The 23,945-nt window shown below is 41.9% G+C and overlaps 1 protein-coding gene and 1 pseudogene across 1 annotated transcript; one reads left to right on the top strand and one right to left on the bottom strand.

Moving 5' to 3' along the window:
- The first annotated feature begins 1,841 nt into the window (after positions 1-1,841).
- Positions 1,842-16,833, top strand: LOC128834966 (nephrocan-like). Its single transcript, XM_054024199.1, has 3 exons — positions 1,842-2,205; positions 7,041-7,942; positions 14,308-16,833. The coding sequence occupies exons 1-3, from the start codon at positions 1,990-1,992 to the stop codon at positions 14,753-14,755; spliced, it is 1,566 nt and encodes a 521-aa protein (XP_053880174.1). The 5' UTR covers positions 1,842-1,989; the 3' UTR covers positions 14,756-16,833.
- Positions 16,834-17,393: 560 nt separating this feature from the next.
- On the bottom strand, positions 17,394-19,851 carry LOC128834265 (deoxynucleotidyltransferase terminal-interacting protein 1-like; annotated as a pseudogene).
- Positions 19,852-23,945: the final 4,094 nt, after the last annotated feature.

The following is a 23,945-nucleotide window of genomic DNA, read 5'->3' as shown; positions in this document are numbered from 1 at the left end:
GGTCTCCTTCCCCCGGTGAACCTAGTTTAAAGCCCTCCTCACTAGGTTAGCCAGCCTGCTGGCGAAGATGCTCTTCCCTCTCTTCGTTAGGTGGAGCCCGTCTCTGCCTAGCACTCCTTCTTCTTGGAACACCATCCCATGGTCGAAGAATCCAAAGCCTTCTCTCCGACACCACCTGCGTAGCCATTCGTTGACTTCCACGATTCGACGGTCTCTACCCCGGCCTTTTCCTTGCACAGGGAGGATGGACGAGAACACCACTTGCGCCTCAAACTCCTTTATCCTTCTTCCCAGAGCCACGTAGTCTGCAGTGATCCGCTCAAGGTCATTCTTGGCAGTATCATTGGTGCCCACGTGGAGAAGCAGGAAGGGGTAGCGATCCGAGGGCTTGATGAGTCTCGGCAGTCTCTCCGTCACATCGTGTATCCTAGCTCCAGGCAAGCAGCAGACCTCTCGGTTTTCCCGGTCAGGGCGGCAGATAGATGACTCAGTCCCCCTGAGGAGGGAGTCCCCGACCACCACCACCCTCCTCCTCCTCTTGGGAGTGGTGGTCGTGGAACCCCCATCCCTAGGACAGTGCATCTCTTGCGTTCCAATCGGTGGAGTCTCCTTCTGCTCCCTTCCCTCAGATGGGCCATCTAGTCCACTCTCCGCATTAGCACCTGTAGAGAGAACATGGAAACGATTCCTCACCTGTATCTCCATTGCTGGTGCATGGATGCTCCTCTTTCTTCTTCTGGAGGTCACATGCTGCCAAACCTCCTCACAATCCTTCTGTCCCTGCTGTGCCTGCTCTGAATCTTCAGAACATTGTGGCCGTAGAAGCATCTCCTGACGTCTGTCCAGGAAATCTTCATTTTCCCTTATGCAACGCAGAGTTGATACTTGTTTCTCCAGCCCTCGAACCTTCTCCTCCAATATGGAGACCAGCTTGCACTTTGTGCAGACAAAGTCGCTTCTGTCCTGCGGAAGAAAGACAAACATGGCACAACCTGTGCAGGTTACAACAGCTGATCGCTCACCTTCCATATCACCGTCCTCTTAGGAGCTTCCTCAACTGTTGCAGGAACTACTCAGAGAAACCTGCAGATGAAAGCCTCAGTGCGCTCTCCCTAGGCAAACTCCCGCTGTTAGCCTCTGCTGTTCGCCGCCTTCTTCTTCAGCCAGGCCCCGCCCCCTACTCAGGGCTCGGCGTCCTTCCCAGCACCCAGCCCCTGCCGGCCCCTACAAACAAACACACAAGAACAACAAGGACAGATGCAAATACGGGTACCTTCTCCTCCAATGAGAACTCCCTCTCAAACTCCCCTGTTAGCCGCCCTGTTTGGTACCGCTGCCTGACTGGGCGGCCATTTTTATGGGCCCCTTCTTCAGCCAGGCCCCGCCCCCTACTCAGGGCTCGGCGTCCTTCCCAGCACCCAGCCCCTGCCGGCCCCTACAAACAAACACACAAGAACAACAAGGACAGATGCAAATACGGGTACCTTCTCCTCCAATGAGAACTCCCTCTCAAACTCCCCTGTTAGCCGCCCTGTTTGCTGCCGCTGCTCGCCGCTTTTATGGGCCCCTTCTTCAGCCAGGCCCCGCCCCCTACTCAGGGCTCGGCGTCCTTCCCAGCACCCAGCCCCTGCCGGCCCGTGCACACAAGAACAACAAGGACAGATGCAAATACGGGTACCTTCTCCTCCAATGAGAACTCCCTCTCAAACTCCCCTGTTAGCCTCCTTGTTTGCTACCGCTGCCTGGCTGGGCGGCCGCTTTGCAATAACACTAATTTCACAGGCCTACAAATATAAAGGCCCCTTATCATTGTTTAAGCCTCTCACTCTTTGTAATGCTTGCTAACACTTTAACCCAGGCAAATTAAGGTATTGTTTTTGCTGCCTTCTCCCATAGACAAAGCACACAGTCATAATATCCTTTTATCAGATTTCATGGTATAAAAGGACTTCTGGTGCCTAAATTCATACTGTGTTGCTATTAACAGGGATGGTTTCGGAGTTCCTGTTTGGGAAGATGCATTTGTCTCATGTTTTACTCATTTTGTTTCCTCTTTACAATGGTCTAAGTACCACCTGCCCCAGAAGATGCAATTGTGACTCTATACAGTCAGTGCAATGCTACAAGGTCCTACAGGTACCTAGAGAGATTCCTGCTACCGCCAGGCGGCTTCACATCAGCCACAGCAAAATCAAACACCTCCAGGTAGGATAAATCCCAGTTTAAATAACTTCCATTTTCAATTTAAATCAAATGATCCATTATGTTTCTGCATGGTGGTGACTTCAAAGTCAAACCCAGTGAGAGATTTATTCTAGCTACTAATGGTTAGGTACAATTGTGCCAGGTCTGTAGTTGTTTTTCCTATTCTTTACTATTACTACTTATTAATTATTATTATGTTGTTGTTGTTTCCATAACCATGGTATCTGACCCCCTGTTAGTACTGCTTGGCTGATTTGTTTATGTGATTAATAAACTAGTGATTAATGATGTTGATCTTACATATATACATTTTATAATCAATAAAAGAGAGCCAAATCTTGATCAGTTTTTAAACAGTCAAACTCCCATTGACTTCAAGAGCTACCTTATATCTTCACTTAGAAGTGATGGGATTCTCTTAAATGCTATTAATTCCTTCTTTAGCTAAGTCAGGAAGCTTAATAAAATAAGAGAAGTTTCTGTGATGAATGTAACTGCAGTACTTTCCTGTGAGTAGTACATCTACTATTAAAAACTGCATGGTGAGGGTTTGACTACTCAGGATCTGATCCTGCACTTCTGAAGTCAATCAGACTTTTGCATTTAATGTCAATAAAAGCAAAATTGGGCCCTAAATGATCTTACTAACAAGAGCAATTTATAAATGAAGTTGCTACCTATTTATTATTGTGGTGGTCATAAGTAGTAAGAGGTTAAAAGAGTATGACTCAGCTCATTCTGAGATTCACTAGGCATCACTGATTTCCGGTAGTTCTGTACAAAAGTCAGTACCACATGTTGCTTTATTGTGGCACGTTCTGGAGTAGCTTCTCTTTAGTCCCACTGCAAAAATATTGCTATAATAAATCCAATTTACATGGATAGACAATAGGGAAATAAAACCATCTGCGTTATACATGCTGTATGTGCCCATTGTGTATGAATAACTTCCTAAGAAATTAACAGAGGGTCCTGTGGCACCTTTGAGACTAACAGAAGTATTGGGAGCATAAGCTTTCGTGGGTAAGAACCTCACTTCTTCAGATGCATCTTTGACTTGCATCTGAAGAAGTGAGCTTCTTACCCACGAAAGCTTATGCTCCCAATACTTCTGTTAGTCTCAAAGGTGCCACAGGACCCTCTGTTGCTTTTTACAGATTCAGACTAACACGGCTACCCCTCTGATTCCTAAGAAATTGTCTGTTTATTGAGGTTCATATTTTGCTTTTATTCTCAGGATTCAACAAACTGGGCTAATAATTGCTTTGGAGCAATGTCTGGGATTCCTGTTGCTCAGACTGTTAAATAATCTCTATTTTGAGAGTAATATTGCAGTTTAGCCCATATCATACAGTTCACTTTTGCTGTTTCCCAGCCATTATTAATCCCCCAAATTCCCTTGTCATAGATCCAATATCTAGAAGAGTCAAAGCTCACCTGTATACTTTTGGTGTAGTGATATAGCCCAGTTAATAAATTCCTTTTGCAAACATGTCTGTTTGCTCTTTATTAAGAAATATAACAAAATAATGTGAAAGAAAAATAGTATTTACATTTCAAGACAAGTACAAAAAATTGATTGCTCTTTATCAGTTTAATTGCCCATTTCTGTCAACTAGTATTCACTTAATAGTAGCAAAGCAGACTTGGACTATGCCTTTTAAGAACACAGGTATTTTTTATGAGACATTTAAATGTTTGCTGTGAACATGTAAGACACCCAAATATGTTGCAGTGTAATGAAATAAATACAAGCAAATTATACCTGAAACCATCTGATAAGGCACTTTGTCATTTTATAAATTCCCTGAGCTGAACAATCAGAATGCCTTACATTTACTATTAAGTTTGCAATTAATATGGTATAAACATCTTTATTCTATCAGGCTGTAATTATCCGGGCTCTTTAATTAGGATTACTCTGAGCTACTACACATATATTTCACTTTTCTTTCCATGTGACAAACTTTGTTTAAAATAAAACATAGGCCCTGATTCTCTAAGCACTTATGCCCATGTGCTTAAATTTACATATGTAAAGTTGCATATGTAAGTGTTTACAGGATATGCATCTGAATTTTACAGGATATGGATCTGAATTTCCACATTTAAAATAAATGCTTTTTTTCTATGGCAGCTTTAAAAGAAAGCTAACTTATTTTTTGATTCCATATCTTCCTCACTTTATTGAAACTGAAAGAATGTTTTTTAAAATTGAATGTACATATAATTGTTTATGCTGTTTGTTCACCTTCTGCATTTTGCTCAGCTTGAACAACTAGTGACTCTAGACTGGTTGCTTTCATTTTAATTATTAGACCATTTCTAATTAGATTAATTTACGGTTTGCATCTACTAGCATAATGTTGTTCTCGGCCATTACTGCCTGGAATTGTTTAAGAAGAATTTGCTTCCACTGACAAAAAAGTAATAATGAAAATGTTTTTATTCATCTAAAGCTTTGTAAACCCTTGTTTTCACAAGATCTAAATTTTTGACCTCAAACTTGTTGACAGTGTCACTTCAAATTAAAGACAGCCTAGCTAAACAATAAAAAGCACCATGTACCAGAGGGAGCTGATATTATTTCAAATATGTCTTGGCTTATTGACTTTAATTTGTTTGGTGACTGCAAAAAAGGATACATGTGTAAGTGTCAGGAATAGAACAACAGGGAATGATACTACTAAAGCATACTAAAGGGATGCAAAAGAAAATTATAATAATCCATATTAAGAACCATAATATCCTTCATCAGAGAATGAATGTCTGTGCACTGAAAAGAAATAAAAAGTACTTATTTACTTAACTCTCTCACTTAATAAGATGAAAATTAAGCTTCTTAGCAATCTAAAGGAATCAACTTAGCAAAAACAGGAAAAGTTCACTTGGATCAGATATGAAATTTATGAAAGTTCAGATTTAGTTTGTTCTCAGTACGAAGGGCCTCCATAAATCATTACAACATACAAATAGTCCTTACTCATCTGAGTAATGCCATTTATTTCAATGGTACTCCTTTTGATTAAGGGAACAGGCTATTTTGTGGTGGTAACATACTGAATTAAAATGGGGTTGATGGGAAAGGTTTCATATTTATACTTTTCAATGACTCCATATGAAATTTGTAAAGTCAAGGAATGGCTTTGCAAGAGAATCAGTTGGAAGCTCACTCCTAAACAGTTAGAAGCTAGTTGACAATTTTGATGAGAATGCAGAGGCAATATAAAATCTGGCTCACCCTTCCATAGCTGTATAAAGTGTCACTCTGTGTTGTTAATAGAAGTAAAACTTGGATTTTGGAGGTAAAGTAAACCAATATGACTCAAGGACACACAGGGATTAGATATATTCAGTAAAATGGTAAATGGTTACAGCCATTTTTCTGATAACTGCTTTACTTTAAGGTGCACAATGAAGCTATATATGGCTGTATCCTGTCCTGGCGGGCTCAAAGAAGAGAGAGCACAGATGCTACCCAGTACATCCTCTGCAAACAATTCCTATTGGCCAAGGCAGGATTTGACAGGGAAGGCCTAGAGGAATGTGTTGTGGAGCATGTTTTGCTGTTCCTCCGAGTAGGAGCAAAGTGTGCCTCTAGCTAGTGAGTCATTTGAAAAAGTGGTGTGCATGTGTAGCATTAGCCAGACATCTCTCCCTAGTGCTCTTGAGTACTATAGCGAGATCTCTGCTGTGTGAATGGGTGGAGCGAGGTGAAAGACAACTATCCTCATACTTTCCCGTTGCACACTAGGGCAGGAAGTAGTTCTTAGTCCAAATGGTTTTTTGGTTAATCCCACTAAATTGATTCTTAAAAATCAAACACCTTACGTTGCATTGTAGTGTTACTCAAGCTTTTAAAGCTACTCAGCACCATTGCTTAAGTAAATCAGTGTTCTCTGAGAATACCTGGATTATTTTTTTCAATTGCTTCTCTTATCTGTATGTTAAGGGGAACCGCCACAGTAATTTAAGTCTCGTTAATTCAGCATACAAAAAGAGCATTGTAAATGAGAGATCTCCACTAAAGAAGAAAAATAATAAAACAATCAGCATTATCCTACTTGTGAAATTCACAGCCACAGCTAAGCTTCATTTACCACTGATAGACATCTGTTTATTTCTGACTTATGAAAATTCAGTGGAAGTAGAGATAAGCCTGAGCTCGAACGTTCATTTTCAAATCTAAACTGCCCTAAAATTCAGAGAGCTTGGATCTGGGGTTTTGCTTTGGGTCCATCTCAAAATGTAAGTTTTATAAAATTGAAACACTGAGAGCTAGATTGTGGTTCACAGCCAAAGCCCATGGTAGGGAGGTGTGTGATGAGACTTATCCTATCTCCTCCTCTGGCTTCCAGACAGCATCATTGCTCTAGGAAAGGATGGAGTATGCACTTCTATCTGCACCAGGGAGCCCTGCTGGCCAGCAAATGGGGGAGACGGACACGGGTCCACCTTAACCCCACCCATTACAGTGACTTGTGCTTATACAGATGCTAGTCATGAACATGCACTGGGCCACCCTATGCAGAAGTGCAAGGAATGCTATTTATCTTCCATTGCCCCAAACATGTGCATCTGCAGAGCCAGCCACAAACAGGATCTAAATAATAAAAGTAGAATTCCAGAACTGCAGACAAACTGCAGTTGAAATGTATATGTCTGCAATAATATCTGTATTTATGGTCTGTTGTTTTCTCTGCGGTTCATCATTAATCATATTGTAGGAATAAACATTAGCAATAGTCAGATCATATAGAAAAGTAGAAGGTATCCATAAGCTGGATGGTATATTATCACATTAATTTGTTCTGTTTTTTTCTTTTTTCTCTAAGATCTCTGACTTCAGTAGAATATCTTGTCTGGAAGAGCTTATTCTGTCTTGCAGTGGAACGGAATCGGTAGAAGATAACACCTTCAAAGCTCTGAGCACTTTGAAGATCCTGGAACTCTGGAAGAATAAACTAAGGCACATACCCACTTCCCTCCCATCCAGCCTTGAAGTATTAAAACTTGGTGACAATTCAATTAGTGTTCTGCATGAGTCAGATTTTGAAGGCTTAAAGAAATTAAGGGTGCTTGACATTCAAAACAACTTGATTTTGGCAGTCTCTTTCAGCACACTTTCCTCCCTTTGCAGTTTACAGAGTCTGACTTTGGATGGTAATAATATGGAATCTGTGTCTGGGCCCCTTAAGCTTCCCGAACTGAAGTATCTGAGTATGGAGAATAACAAACTACATTCTTTCTCAGGCAGCTTCTTTGCACCACTCCAACATTTACAATTTCTCAGATTAACTGGCAACCTTCTGACCAAGGTCCCTCTTAACCTGCCGAAGTCCCTGCTTTCATTAAAACTAGAGAGAAACCAACTCAAAATTATAAGATTTCGAGACATGAAACACCTGGAAAACCTGTCTGAGCTTTTCCTCTCTGAAAATCAGCTCTCATCAGTTGATGGTGCCCAGCTTCTTCCTAACTTAACCACCCTGGAGCTGTCCAGGAACCACCTCCAAACCATGCCACTCAGACTATCAACCAGACTACAGAAACTTGACTGTAGCAATAACTTCATTCAGAGAGTGACAGCCCAGGGCTTCCAGGATCTACGAGACCTCAAGCATTTGTTTCTCGACAACAACACTGTCAGCACATTTGAGTCTGGAGCGCTTCATGCATGTGCACAGCTATCTAACCTAGCACTGGAACAAAACCTGCTTATTTCTATTCCATTAAGGCAAGTGAATCTGAAGACAGCTGGTAAATGAAGGTCATCATCTCTCTCTCCGCATACTGCCTAACCTGGCAGAAATGAGACTGCAATTGTGGAAGTTGGGGGAGCAGCAGCTCTGCTGCTGCCCCTCACTCACTTCTCAGGTTTTGGTCTCCATAAGTATGCGGGGCTGCTCTATCATGCCCCTGCTAAGCTACTGGAACTTCTTTGTTGGAGTTAGGGCTGACCCAGTGGGTGGTCTCTCTCATCATTCACCTCCTCTAGGACTCTCCTTAACTGCCCTTAAGTCCATGGCATTTCTCATTGATTTTGGGACATCCATATGTTCGCTTAATCTCTCCCCCTGCCTGCTCCACAGATGGGTATGGGTGTGGGGAAACCCTGCTCCCTAACAACTAAAAGTTCTGCAGCAAACTTAATCAATTGAAGTTAATAGTTGCTTGGGTCCTATGTAGGTATTTTAGGCAGGGATCTGTGGATCCCTCATAACCTTTAGTTCAGCAGTCAGGGTACTCACCCTGGATGTGGGAGATCCTGGTTGAATTCCCCTCTCTGCCTGATGAGGAGAAGGAAGTTGAACAAGAATTTGTCACCTCTCAGGTGAGTGCCCTAGCCACTGGACTATGGGATAGTCTGCTGTAGGTCTCTCTTAATCTCTCATGTTGAAGCCATTCCACTTTTTATTAAGACAGTATCGGAATGACTCTATAGTCTAGTTGTCAGGGCATTTACCTGAGTGGTAGGAAACACCTGTTCAAATCCCTTCTCTTTTTTAAGCAGAGCGGGGTCCTTGAACAAGGGGTGTCCCACATTCAAAGTGAATAACCACTGGGCTAAAGGTTATGAGGGAGGCTTCCTTCTCCACCCTGGCCCTTATGTGTAGAATGAGACATGCTCAGAACACGCCCACCTGATTGGGATTTCTCTGCCTATCTTCCTATGGTTTGCAGATGGTTTAGGTGTCCCAGTGCCTGCCTGAGTCAGCAGTGCATGTGCCCAGGGGCAGAAACTTAGGCAATTAGGGAACTCTGACTCTGAAAACATAGGCACTGAGTTAGGTGCCTACAGAGAGAAGTGGCAGCTGAGCAGAGATTTTGTGGATCACAGTGATGCCTAAAAAATGGGACTTATGTGCCTAAAAATGGGACTTAGGCACCTAAGTCCCCTTGTAGATCTGGCCCTTTTTGCACCAGGGTATCTTCACACAGATTTTATTTTTATTTACAGCAAAATTCAGTCCTGCTAGTACACATGAACATGGCTAAAGAGACAGTAAAAGATGCAGTGAAGTTTATGGAAACTTATTTTCCCCTGATGTCTGCATAAAATTCCTATTGCCATCAGTAGTTGTTCTGTGCATGGAAAAAGGCTAGCATTTAATTTATTTAAAATTTTAAGAGAACTGTCTGACGCATACTATTGGTTCTGGCTAGATTGTTTGGTTGGGAGCCTTTAATGTCCAGTCATTATTTTGAGTCACCTAGCAGTTAGTAATGAAAGAGAACATTACCATCTGATAACCGAAATGAGTTTTTTCTCCTTCCTGTTCCTAGTAGAGAAATGTCTTTACCATGAGTCCACCATCGTAATTGGCACTAACTGGCATCTTTGTAGGTAGTTTCAGCAAAGCAATAGAGCTGTTTCAAAAAAAATTGTGACCTCCAGTGAATACATTTGTTTCTAATCTCTGGCTGCAACTGGAATAAGGGGGGAATGCTAAAGATATACAAAAGAATGGCATAGAAAAGGTACAGCAATGCTCATCTTTACCCCCTCTCATAATGCAAAAGCAGTGGAACGTTTCATGACACTGAAAGGCAGTGAGTTCAAAACTGAAAAAAGGAAACACGTTTTTACCAACCCATATTTAACTTATCATTGCTACAAGATAAAATTCCAAAAGCTTAGCATGGTTCAAACAAAGGAATTGGCTATTTATATAGATAACAATATTGACAATAGAATTTCACTCACACACACACATATACATACATACTTCTCCCAAAGTTTTATAACCTCCATGCTTCAAAGCATAAGCCAACCTCTAATTGAAGAATTTAGGAAGGAACTGCCTTGTGGGCAGTATATTCCATAATTGCCCACTTTAGGGATTTTGCACATTGTTCTGAAGCATCTGGTACTAGTCATTGTCAGAGAAAGGATAATGTAATAAAACTTCACTTGCAGCAGATCTCCTTTAGCCTCAGATTTCTGGAAGGTACTTGGTAGGAATTTTATAATTTGTGATTTAGTGGCATGTTACTTTGTTTGATTTCAGTCTAGCTTAATAGGAATGTTTATTGCTTTCTAGTTATGTAATTGCATTCAATATTGTCTAATTCATTTTATTTTTACAACATATAGTAGAGACAATTGAGGGAGAAGAAAGAGATCTCTATTAACCTTTAAACAATATAACTTTTTAAAGATATATTGGTTTTTTTTATTTTTAAGTGAGCATAAATTCTAAGGGAGCACTTTAAAAACACAGAAGGGGAAGATGAGCAGAAGTATATTTTATGTGCTTAATTTTGTGCACCCATCACTTGGTACCTGAGTGTATGTACAAAAAATGAAAATAAGGCTGTCATGGTACTACAGTGATATGATGACAGCAGCTGCCATCCTGGAAGTCTGAATATGCAGAGAGATGGCCATAGCCCCAATTCAACACTGCAGCATGTGCTGAATGAAATTTAAGCAATTGCTTAAGGCCTAGATCCATGAAGGTACTTAGGTGCGTAACTCCCATTTTTAGGTGCCACTACAATCCATAATAAGATAGGTGGCACTTGAGCAGGTAACTCCATAGGCACTCAAACTCACTTGGCATCAAAGATTTTATAGTAAAAGTTCAGTAGGGCCTATGTTTCTATCACTGGGCACGTGTACTGCTGCCTCAATCTAAGCATCTATGGGCCAATCTTCCACCTAAGCCACACTGAGATCCACAAACCAGCAGAAGATAGGCAATCCTCAACTTAACTCACATGCAGGGCTGATCAAGTAGGTATGCTCAGGGGCCTAACTCTGCACAAAATAGCTTAATAGAAGAAAGGGAAAGCAAACAGCCGCTTTAGCCCAGTGAGTAGGATACTTCCCTGGGATGTGAGAGCACCCTGGTTCACAGCCCACAGCTGTCTGAGGAGAAAGGATTTGAACACAGATCAATCACCTCTCAGGTGAGTGTCCTAACCCTTTGACCATGGGATGGAGAGTCTTATATGGGTCTCCCTCCATCTCTCATATTGAAGCTATTCTATTTTAATTAAATATTAATTGGGCCAGAGAGTGAGACTCACTCCATAGTCTAGTGGGTAAGACATGTACCCAAGAGGTAGCAGATCCTTTTCAAATTCCTCCTTATCAAGCAGGACTTGAATTGGGGGTCTCCCACATCCCAGGTGAGTATCCTAACTACTGGGCTAACGATCATAAGGGAGGTACTGTGCTTCTCTTACTTCCCCATCGCTATTTTGCGTGGAGTGAGGCAGATACCTAACTCGATCTCATCTAAGCCACCTGACTCCAGCAGATGGGTTCCCAGCTCTGAATAGCAAGCAGAGACAGGTCTCTCCCTGCAGATCAGACTTAGGTGCCTATCTCTGTGAGAGAGGTGGGGCTTCAGACACACCCCTGTCATCAGCATCTCCCATTAGCTAGCTTAGGTGGATCCTATTCTTAGGGGCCTATGTCTTCCCAGGCATTGCATAGGGAGCTTAGGTGTCTCACTCAGGCTTTTGTGGATTGCTATGTTGTTCTAGTGATTTTCTAGGCATCTAAAAACCAGGTGTTCCAATGCCTACATCCCTTTGTGGATCTATGTCCAAGTGCTTTTCTGAAATGGGTCACTTGAGAGCAGCAACATTACTTTCATCGAGCCAGCCTCTGGATTTCTGTCCCCTGCCTGACCAAGTCTCAAGAGTGGGGAGGGATACTATCAGTTCATTGCTCTCTGTGATGGGTGAGGAGGAAACATGACTTTGACCTGGACTACATGAGGGAGAAGGGAACACTCCCAACTCTCCCTAGACTCCCTGCAGATGGAGGGCAGGGGAAAGTTAGTAAGAATAAAACTGCCCTAAGCAGCAATTGCACCCATAACATATACAACTACTGTACCTCCAGGGCTCTTGCTGCTGGTGCTACAGCACTGGATGAGGAGATCCCCACTTCCTCAGCTGTTACAGGAAGGGGTGGGAAGGCTAGAACTAGCCGGGTATCACCTCCAGCTGCAGCATAGCTGTCACAGTCAGCCCTTTGATGCTGTGTGGATCTTCTGATAGCAGTAGGATCAGCTAGATACTTGAACATAGTTACTCTTTTAAAATAAACACTACTTAAGATAAAATAATATGGCCACAAAACCTCAACCTGACTTCAACGTTACTATTCATATGCTTAAATTAAGCATGTGCTTAAATCTTTGCTGGATCAGCGCCTTACACTGTGATCTCTTTGGGGCAGGGACCTTGAGTGAAATCCTGGTCCCACTGAAGTCAAAGGCAAAACTTTCAATTGCTTCAATGGAACCAGGATTTCACTGCAGGTTATCTTTATTGTATGTCAAAGCACCATACATATCAACTACCAGCATAAACCATGTTTTTTTCCAAATATTTTTATCATGGTCACACAAGCAAAAGGTAAGATCAAAGTCTTACCAGTATAAAGCATAAGGAATAATCCATTAGTTTATCATCTGGGTCTTTTGGCACCATAAGACCACATTTTATAGCCTTATTCATGCAACATTCTCACAGATGTCAAGGGGAGATACATCAGGATGACAGCAAGCTTTGCCCCATGGTATAATATTTAGCTTCCAACAAATAAATATTTCTACATCTGAATATCCCAATGGTACCTTCTCAGTTATTTTCAATGATATATCAGATCACTGCAGTACAATATACTATCACATTTGGTGTTAGTGGAGAGTTGCTGCTCAGTTATAAATAATTCTGGTTAAACTTCTTTATAATTCCCAAGGAAATGATATGTAACTGACTTCCTTTAAATCTCATATTGCCACTCCTCACCTCAGCAGGTTGGGCACCAGAATAGTAAATTGTCTTTTGGATTAACTTCAAATTGATCTAATTAAAATTGTTTTCTATGCCAAATTAACTTGCTTCTTTATTAAACAGTTTTCACCCACAGAGTCGGATAAAAATAGAAGATAAAAAATGAATAGTACAGCTTTTGAAATATAAGAGCTTTAGTCATATCATATATGTATGATATGTATAAAAACAGAAATGAAACTGACCAGTCTAGTTTCATATCCAAGGTGACTGAGTACAAAAGTAAATAAGAAACATATATGGTGAAAAGTAAATCATATTTCATCCATAGTTGTTTGCAGTGTTGTTGTAGCCACCTTGGTCCCAGGATATGAGAGAGACAAGATAGATGAGGTAATATCGTTTATTGGACCCACTACTGTTGGTGGAAGATACAAGCTTGCAAGCTGCTCAGAGCTCTTCTTCAGGTTTGGGAAAGCAAACAAAGTGTCCTTCCCCAGACCTGAAAAGAGCTCTGTGTAGCTCAAAAGTGTGTTCCTTCCACTAAGAGAAATTGGTCCAATAAAAGATATTACCTCACCTACCTTGTCTCCATCAGATTTCGTTCAGTTACTCAAGTTTTTTTTAACAAAACAGGTAAGGGGCGTTTCTATTTTTCTTGTCATTTTTTTTAAATAAAATATATTGTCATATACGTGGGCAATTTCATTTCAGATTCTTCCTATCTGGTGTGCTCAATTTCTGAATCTGATACTAACTCCCTTTCTCCCCACCCCAATTTTCTAATCTATGCAATATATTGCACAAATTTTCAACCAAAATCATCCAAAGAAGGGCTAGGGGAGCATGTCCTTAGGCTTCTCTAAATATTTTATGTTTGGCACTACTATAAATTTGCCTTATGCATGTCTATGACATGGAACACCATGTATCTGCTTCTAAGTTTATTGAAAGCCCAGTTGGAATAAAATACTTTTTTTCCGAATAGGACTAAAATTGCTGTTTATTTCAATTAAATGCATTCAGTATACATCAGAACTATAATACTTGGGGAAAACAATTCAAAAGCAAAAAGATGGTGGACCCACAGCTTAAATTAACAAATCACCCCAAAGTAAAAGTTCAGACATATAAAGCCCAAAATTATGCATAAGAATGTTCCAGGGCCACACCTCTTCCGCAGTGGATCACATTATTTACTTAATTTTTAAATGGTGGACAACAAAGGCTGATGGCCCATCATCTATTGCGTTTTGACTAACCTTCAGCTTCCCTCCCTGCATAATCAACATCAGCAGAATCAGTAAGATAAATATATTCATCTTGTTTCGTTTTTTTCAGACTTCCAGATACTCTAGCCAGGTTGGATCTAAAAGGAAATGACATACAGGATGTTGGAGAACGAGAGCTAAAGGACTTGAAACAGCTCCAGGTTTTAAATCTACGGAACAACAAGATATCTGCCTTGGATCGCAAAGTCCTGGAAAATTTGCCTCGTCTCAGGTACCTGTATTTAGATGGAAACCCTTGGAATTGCACCTGCGACCTTCTGAGAACCAGAAGAGCGCTGATGGCCAAAGGGACAGATGTCAGAGGAGGACAGTGTGCAGCACCAGCAGAAAGCCAAGGCGAAAGCTGGATGTCTTCCAAAAAGATTCTGCAGCGGTGTGAAGACCACCTCTCTTCAGCTGAACGAGGCAAAGAGGTCAGAAAAAAAATGAAGACTGATGACCTCTCCAGTGAAGGTGTAAACATGGATGATGATTATTATGATTATGAAATGGATTAATCATGTAACTATGATGAGCCTTAGAACTATCTTTCTTAATTCAGCAATGATCTTTGCAGACAAAGAGCCTGCTAGGCTACCATTGACATTTCATCTTTTATTTTATACTACAAGACTTAGTGATTTGGTGCAGGTGAGGATGTAAGGTGTTTTGAAAATTGTAAGATGCCTCTTTTTAAAAAAAATGCTTTTTGTTTAATATTATATGTGTGTAGAAAATAAGAGTACCAGTACTAGCAGCTAGAAGTTTGGCACATTCAAACAAAACGGTGGCAATTAACTAGGTCTGCTACCTCTGCCTGGGGCTCAGTCAAACATGCAAATAGTTCCATGGAAGTCCTGTAAATAAAAATCCACACCTACCTCACAAGATGCAACGGCTAGGAATCTGAGACCAAACCCATTTAAGCTAGCAGTGTTATAATTTCCAGAACAAGGGGCCTGAAGTTGGAAGGTTTTCTATGTGTACTCAGACTGATATAGGTGGTTGTTCAGTACTGTTCACATAGTATTGCCCTTGAGAAATTAAATTTTCAAGAATTATTTGTCTCCTTTAATTGATTTAAACCACTTAGTCTAAAGATGAATTAGTTGAGGCATATCTCGAGGTGTAATCCACCTGCCTATTTTTATAACAAATACAACAAAGAGAACAGGTGAATGGAGCTTGTTTATTGTTCAATAACATTTCTTTACTGGCTCTAAGTTTGGTTAGTATCCATGAACCAAAAGTTTGGGACCAAATGTGACTTGACTGTGTCCCTTTAAAGGATCACTGCTTACCCTTTTCTTAGGGAACAGGAGCTGCCACTACCAGAAATTAGGCTAAGTTTGACAGAGACAAAATTATTGGGAGACTTTGGTGTGCAATAGACAAACAACCATTTGACCACAATGCAGGACAAGTTGCTGTATGTAAGTATTTAGGGTTATGTATTACTCCTGTCTGCAGAGGTACAGCAATAAAAGGTGCAAAGGAAAACATCCTGTCACCCAGTGTAAGAGATCCAGTATGCTAATGGAAAATAAGAACACGTGACAACAAATTATTTAAACTTAGTAATAGGAGGGAGCTGAAATATCGAAGAATTTAACAGAAGATGACACTTGCAATCTTCCTTATAAAAAAGGCCTTTTTTATAAGGAAGATTGCAAGTGCTGGGTTAAATAACGTAAGGCTAAATTCAGAAGTGATGTAAGTTACATGTTGATGAGGTTCTAAGATGAGATGCCCTCTACCCACTTTATCTTACACCTTAACATTTTCTTTAGATCCTATGATATGTAAATTTGACCAGTTTGCACATCTATTTGACCTCTAATAGCTAAATTCAACACATAGGTGAAGAAGTTATATTCTCTCACATGGTGTGTACTATTTAAATATGTCTGTTATTTGGGGGGGGAACAGAAAATACAAACATCAGAATTAATATGGATGTTTTTCCTGCATCAAGAAGAAATTATATTTTGTTACTTCAATTATATTAAGGTGAGAGGCCTTTCATGGGTGGGAGTGTCCCAGAATATTTGAGACAAAAGGGCTTTATGATATAAACACCAGCTCTGATATATACACTCGTGCAGATCTTATTGAATAGTTCCCAAAGTACTTGAAAACCAAACAGAACAGAAATACACAAACACTAAAAACCAGTGAATTACAAACAACAATCTAAAGGCTTTCCTGCCAGTTCATAAATCTCAGCTGATAACTGAGCAGTGATAGCAGCAAATTACTTTCCAAAACAAACAGTCTCAATTATCCACTGTTTTCTGGTGCCATTCAGTTACTGAATTAATCACTCACATTCATAAAGTCTGTTTTTTCAGGTGTCAGACCTGAGTTATTTGGTTATGTCACCTATGAAAGTATCAATAGTATTTGTAATTAGAGCTATATGGGTCACATGATTAAATACGGTGACATGAGAAATTTGGGGTTTTTCAACTTTTTTTTAACAAGACATCAGACAAATAAATGTTTTTGGTAGAGAGAGATGTTTATGGCAGCAATATGTTTAGGCAAACAATTTTAGTAGTTACTAGGCGACTTTTATCTGCTTATATTGGATTGTGTATTAATTAAAAAAAGGTCCCAAAGTACTTTTTGCTGCATAAGAAAATTATTTTTATGTTACAATAATTCTCACCCACTGTTTATAACAGGGGTAGGCAACCTATAGCACGTGTGCCGAAGGTGGCAGGTGAGCTGATTTTCAGTGGCACTCACACTGCCCGAGTCCTGGCCACTGGTCCGGGGGGCTCTGCATTTTAATTTAATTTTAAATGAAGCTTCTTAAACATTTTAAAAACCTTATTTACTTTACATACAACAATAGTTTAGTTATATATTATAGACTTATAGAAAGAGACCTTCTAAAAAGGTTAAAATGTATTACTGGCACACGAAACCTTAAATTAGAGTGAATAAATGAAGACTTGGCACACCACTTCTGAAAGGTTGCCGACCCCTGGTTTATAATGATAGCTTCTTTTAACAATTTATTTTAAGTGCCTGCCTAGTGTCATCTCAGGCACTGTCTTACTATCAGGAGGTATCAGTCTCACAGCAAAGGACTGACTTGATGGAGCTTGCTCTCTCTTTTGAGAGATACAAGATATATTACAAATAGAAAAGTGCAGCTATGAAGAGAAGCAGGAAGCAGCCAGTGACTTTGTTTACTGCCAGCCACCACTGATTAAGGGGAATGGCCCAAACAACTCTCAGGAGGTTTAATCACAGCTCTGCACTGCTGTTCCCTGTGGGCAGCATTCTGGTACCTGGGCCAACAAAAGCACAAGCCCCAACATGTCCAGTGAAACACAAAGCAAGGAAAGATAGGGAAACTCCCATGAGAGTCCATGTTGTGACAGGCTGTGACTGGGTGCCACTTGGCAGGGAGGGTGAGGTTTCTTATGTTTCATGGGTTCCCTCTGGAGGCTGTGGGTCCCCTTCATGGCTAAGTGTCTCCATATATTTCTGCATCTTTTCAGTCATCCATGCAGGTGGGATAAAAGGTTTTAGTTCCTCCAGCTTCAAATCAAGAGAGCCCCTGTAATCATCACTGGCTGCCAGATCCTGAATATCCTCCTCTATGAGGAGGTACGCCATCTTGCCCCCTGTGGCCCTCATGTGCTGCTGTTCTGCCAGCCAGTGCTTGTCTTGAGGATCAGCCCTCTGGTTCCTCCCATTCCAAGAGCCTTGTTTGCTCGAGATCCCAGCACAAAGGTTGTGGACTCAGTCAGCCGGGCTGGATCCCACTTCGGTCCCTCCCGGTGCACTGGCTCACAGGATTTGAGCTTCCACGTGGCCACCCCTGGGGCTCCACGATCATTCAGCAGGCTCTGCCCTGGAGGTCGCCCCTTCCTCTTTTTGGGAACAGGGCTTCCTCGCCGACTCGATTCCTCTTCCATCTGCCGGGCACGCTTTGGCACTGACTGTTCGTGGCTCAGTCTGGGTATCACCTTCTTGCCATCAGAGAACAGCAGCTTAGCCTGTTCTAGGCAGCTCCGACATGTTTCCCCCCGTGGAGCCCACAGCCCCCCCCCCCAGAGCGCTGCCGGCGCGGCACGCTGAGGCTGCAGGGGAGGGGCTCTGGCTGCTGGAGGCCTCAATGTGAGTGGCTCAATCCGGCCTGGCCACTATATCAGCCGCGCCACGCTCTGCATTGGGAGGGAAATCCTGGACCTTTTTAGATTTTTACAGTCTTCCCGGACGGCTATTTGAAACCCACAAATACGGACATGTCCGGGATAATTCGGACATATGGTAACCCTAGAGTTAGATGTCTGCCTCACTCAAAACAGCTACAGGAGGAAGAGGAGCAGCCTACTGTATAAATTTTAGCCAAGCGGCTAGCACACTAAGGTAGGCTGTGGGAGACCCAAGTTCACTTATACTCCTGTCTGCATGATGAGGAAAAAGGATTTGAACAGGAGTCTCCCACATTTCAAGGAACTGAGCTATCAGGTATTCTGATGGGGGAATCTGTTAGCCTTAGTCTCCTGTTGAAACAGTTCCACTGAAGCCCTCTCCAGAGACTACTATTCAAATCTTTTCTCCCCCTCAGAAAGAGATGGGAATTGAATCTGGCCTTAAAGTTATAAGGTGGGTGCTGCCAGCCCCACAAACCAAATTTTGAATCAGAGCTGACCTGGTACACAGTTTCTGAGCATGCCTACTGGATCAAGCCCCACATGCAAGATAGACGCTCCTCTGCCTATCTTCTTTTGGTTTGAGGATCATTCTTACTACATGTTTACTTGGGAGACAAGCATCCAGGTGGTGCCTTGAGTGACACAGTAGTGCACATGGCCAGAGGCAGGAATTTAGGCACCAAGGGAACTTTTATCCTGAAAATATAGACACAGAGTGAGTTTAGACACGTACAGGGTTAGGCAGCAGTCGAGCAGGAGTTTTGTGGATTGCAATGGTGCCTAAATCTGGGGTTAGGCACCTAAGTACCTTTCAGAGTAGCAGCCGTGTTAGTCTGTATCCGCAAAAAGAAGAACAGGAGTACTTGTGGCACCTTAGAGACTAACAAATTTATTAGAGCATAAGCTTTCGTGGACTACAGCCCACTTCTTCGGATGCATATATATCCGAAAGCTTATGCTCTAATAAATCTTTTTAAGTACCTTTGTAGATCAGGGCCTCACTGAGCACAAGCCTGAGAATGAGAAGCTTCTGAGTTCTAATAATCACACCTCTAACACTGACTCAATGGTCTTGGGGGAAATTACTCTGCCTCAGTTTTTCCTCTGTAAAGTGGGGATACTGACCTATTTACAAGGATGTTATAAGATTAATTACTAATATTGCAACACATTTTAAAGATGAAATACATATAAATATTAATGTTTTGTTGCCCAGTTGTTTTACTATGTTCAATTTCCTATAATTTAAAAATGCCACACTAGGAGAGGCCATAAAATTAGTTGTTTAAAAATAATTTTAAAAGCTCTTCCCAGCTTATCACTTTTTCCATGACTCGTTTAATACACTTCTTCCCCACTGTTTTAGTTGAGACACTTTCACTGTCAATCCTGTACACAGGCTTCCTGGGACAAGATTCGAAGGGGAAAACATGCATGATGGACATAAATCAGCAGGCACAAGTTTTTACTATTTTTAAAAAGGAGCCCTTTTGATGCATTTTTAACCCTCAGTGAGCATTGGGATAATTACATAAGCACATGTTGGCATAGCTACTGAAATATTTAAATAGTAATACCTTGCTTTTACAATGTGCTCTCAAAGTGCTTTTCAAAGGAGGTCAGTACCATTATCCCCATTTTACAAATGAGGAAACTGAGCCACAACAAGGGGATGTGACTTGTCTGAGGTTACCCTGGCTCTGGTCAGCTAGAACAGAACCCAGATCTCTTATGTACCACTCCAGTGTCCTTGCTTCTAGCCCACACTAGCTAAGAACTGATGGAATTGCTGAAGTTTGCATGTAACCAATGAAGTGTACTGTACATTATTTAAGAATTAAATGAAGAAAAAAAAGAAGCAGCAGAGAAGGGGTGGGAGAGGCTGACTTTACAAATCTTGCTTTCCATAAAGTGGGGGCTTGGGAGGGCATCATGGCTTCTCCAAAAACTGACACACAAAATGTGACATTTTCATCAAAGAAACAAAATCTTTCAGCCTGGATCCACAAAGGGGCTTATGCATTGCAATGCTCAGCACTCCAACACCTAACTTTTAGGCACCTAAAAAAAATCACTTGGAATGTGAGCCCCAAAAGTCAACATACTAGACTGGGAGCCACGAAAGGGTGTCCCTTAAGCTTTGCTCCTCTCATGGAGTTAAGTATCAGAGGGGTAGCCGTGTTAGTCTGAATCTGTAAAAAGCAACAGAGGGTCCTGTGGCACCTTTAAGACTAACAGAAGTATTGGAGCATAAGCTTTTGTGGGGGCATTCACCCACAAAAGCTTATGCTCCAATACTTCTGTTAGTCTTAAAGGTGCCACAGGACCCTCTGTTGCTACCATGGAGTTAGGTGCCTGACCCAAGGCTGATAGTGACCCACAAAAGGGAGCCCCACTTCAGGCATCAAGCAGCTGAGACACCTAAGAAGTTTCTTGTGCCAATGAATTAAGCAGCTGCCATTGCCACACCCACCAAAAGAGTGTGGGGAGAAAAGTGCTGCATCCAGTGCTTTAACCAATTTCAGAGTACTTGTGGCACCTTAGAGACTAACAAATTTATTAGAGCATAAGCTTTCGTGGACTACAGCCCACTTCTTCGGATGCATATAGAATGGAACATATAATGAGGAGATATATATACACACATACAGAGAGCATAAACAGGTGGGAGTTGTCTTACCAACTCTGAGAGGCCAATTAATTAAGAAAAAAAAAAAAAAAAAAAAACTTTTGAAGTGATAATCAAGCTAGCCGAGTACAGACAGTGTGATAAGAAGTGTGAGAGTACTTACAAGGGGAGATAGTCAACGTTTGTAATGGCTCAGCCATTCCCAGTCCTTATTCAAACCGGAGTTGATTGTGTCTAGTTTGCATATCAATTCTAGCTCTGCAGTCTCTCTTTGGAGTCTGTTTTTGAAGTTTTTCTGTTGTAATATAGCCACCCGCAGGTCTGTCAATTTCAGAGTGACAGCCGTGTTAGTCTGTATCCGCAAAAAGAAGAACAGGAGTACTTGTGGCACCTTAGAGACTAACAAATTTATTAGAGCATAAGCTTTCGTGGACTACAGCCCACTTCTTCGGATGCATATAGAATGGAACATATATTGAGGAGATATATATACACACATACAGAGAGCATAAACAGGTGGGAGTTGTCTTACCAACCAAGTTTTTCTGTTGTAATATAGCCACCCGCAGGTCTGTCACTGAATGACCAGACAGGTTAAAGTGTTCTCCCACTGGTTTTTGAGTATTTTGATTCCTGATGTCAGATTTGTGTCCATTAATTCTTTTGCGTAGAGACTGTCCGGTTTGGCCAATGTACATGGCAGAGGGGCATTGCTGGCACATGATGGCATATATCACATTGGTAGATGTGCAGGTGAACGAGCCCCTGATGGTATGGCTGATGTGATTAGGTCCTATGATGATGTCACTTGAATAGATATGTGGACAGAGTTGGCATCGGGGTTTGTTACAAGGATAGGTTCCTGGGTTAGTGGTTTTGTTCAGTGATGTGTGGTTGCTGGTGAGTATTTGCTTTAGGTTGGGGGGTTGTCTGTAAGCGAGGACAGGTCTGTCTCCCAAGATCTGTGAGAGTAAAGGATCATCTTTCAGGATAGGTTGTAGATCTCTGATGATGCGCTGGAGAGGTTTTAGTTGGGGGCTGAAGGTGACAGCTAGTGGTGTTCTGTTATTTTCTTTGTTGGGCCTGTCTTGTAGGAGGTGACTTCTGGGTACTCGTCTGGCTCTGTCAATCTGTTTTTTCACTTCAGCAGGTGGGTATTGTAGTTTTAAGAATGCTTGATAGAGATCTTGTAGGTGCTTGTCTCTATCCGAGGGATTGGAGCAAATGCGGTTATATCTTAGAGCTTGGCTGTAGACAATGGATCGTGTGGTGTGTCCTGGATGGAAGCTGGAGGCATGTAGGTAAGTGTAGCGGTCAGTAGGTTTCCGGTATAGGGTGGTATTGATGTGACCATCGCTTATTAGCACAGTAGTGTCCAGGAAATGGACCGCTTGTGTGGATTGATCTAGGCTGAGGTTGATGGTGGGATGGAAATTATTGAAATCATGGTGAAATTCCTCAAGGGCTTCTTTTCCATGGGTCCAGATGATGAAGATGTCATCAGTGTAGTGCAAGTAGAGTAGGGGCGTTAGGGGACGAGAGCTAAGGAAGCGTTGTTCTAAGTCAGCCATAAAAATGTTGGCATATTGTGGGGCCATGCGGGTACCCATAGCAGTGCCACTGACTTGAAGGTATACATTGTCCCCAAATGTGAAATAGTTGTGGGTGAGGACAAAATCACAAAGTTCAGCCACCAGGTTAGCTGTGACATTATCAGGGATACTGTTCCTGATAGCTTGTAGTCCATCTTTGTGTGGAATATTGGTGTAGAGGGCTTCTACGTCCATAGTGGCCAGGATGGTGTTTTCTGGAAGATCACCGATGGATTGTAGTTTCCTCAGGAAGTCAGTGGTGTCTCGAAGATAGCTGGGAGTGCTGGTAGCGTAGGGTCTGAGGACAGAGTCTACATAACCAGACAAGCCTGATGTTAGGGTGCCAATGCCTGAGATGATGGGGCGTCCAGGATATCCAGGTTTATGGATCTTGGGTAGCAAATAGAATACCCCTGGTCGGGGTTCTAGGCATGTGTCTGTACGGATTTGTTCCTGTGCTTTGTCAGGGAGTTTTTTTAGCAGATGGTGTAGTTTCTTTAGGTAATCCTCAGTGGGATCAGAGGATAATGGCCTGTAGAATGTGGTGTTAGAGAGCTGTCTAGCAGCCTCCTGGTCATATTCCAATTTATTCATGATGACGACAGCACCTCCTTTGTCAGCCTTTTTGATTATGATGTCAGGGTTGTTTCTGAGGCTGTAGATGGCGTTGTGTTCAGCATGGCTGAGGTTATGTGGCAAGTGATGTTGCTTTTCCACAATTTCAGCCTTCAAAAACAGACTCCAAAGAGAGACTGCTGAGCTAGAATTGATATGCAAACTAGACACAATCAACTCCGGTTTGAATAAGGACTGGGAATGGCTGAGCCATTACAAACATTGACTCTATCTCCCCTTGTAAGTACTCTCACACTTCTTATCAAACTGTCTGTACTGGGCTAGCTTGATTATCACTTCAAAAGTTTTTTTTCTCTTAATTAATTGGCCTCTCAGAGTTGGTAAGACAACTCCCACCTGTTTATGCTCTCTGTATGTGTGTATATATCTCCATTCTATATGCATCCGAAGAAGTGGGCTGTAGTCCACGAAAGCTTATGCTCTAATAAATTTGTTAGTCTCTAAGGTGCCACAAGTATTCCTGTTCTTCGCTTTAACCGAGTGATTAGAGCACTCGCCTAAGCGCCCCAGGTTCAGCTCCTCGCCTTCGCCTGGAGTTGGGAGCGGGGATTTGAAGAGGCGTCTGACGCTTTGCAGAGAGCTGCTAGACACGCTGTAGGCAATGGTGGGGATGGGGCTATTATGCAACTTGCCGAGCCTGGCGCAGGCTCTGTGTAAAGCTAAAGTACTTGGC

The sequence above is a fragment of the Malaclemys terrapin genome, chromosome 3 (genome assembly GCF_027887155.1).
Source record: "Malaclemys terrapin pileata isolate rMalTer1 chromosome 3, rMalTer1.hap1, whole genome shotgun sequence".
NCBI lineage: Eukaryota > Metazoa > Chordata > Testudines > Emydidae > Malaclemys > Malaclemys terrapin.
This window is presented reverse-complemented; position numbering and strand designations above follow the sequence as displayed.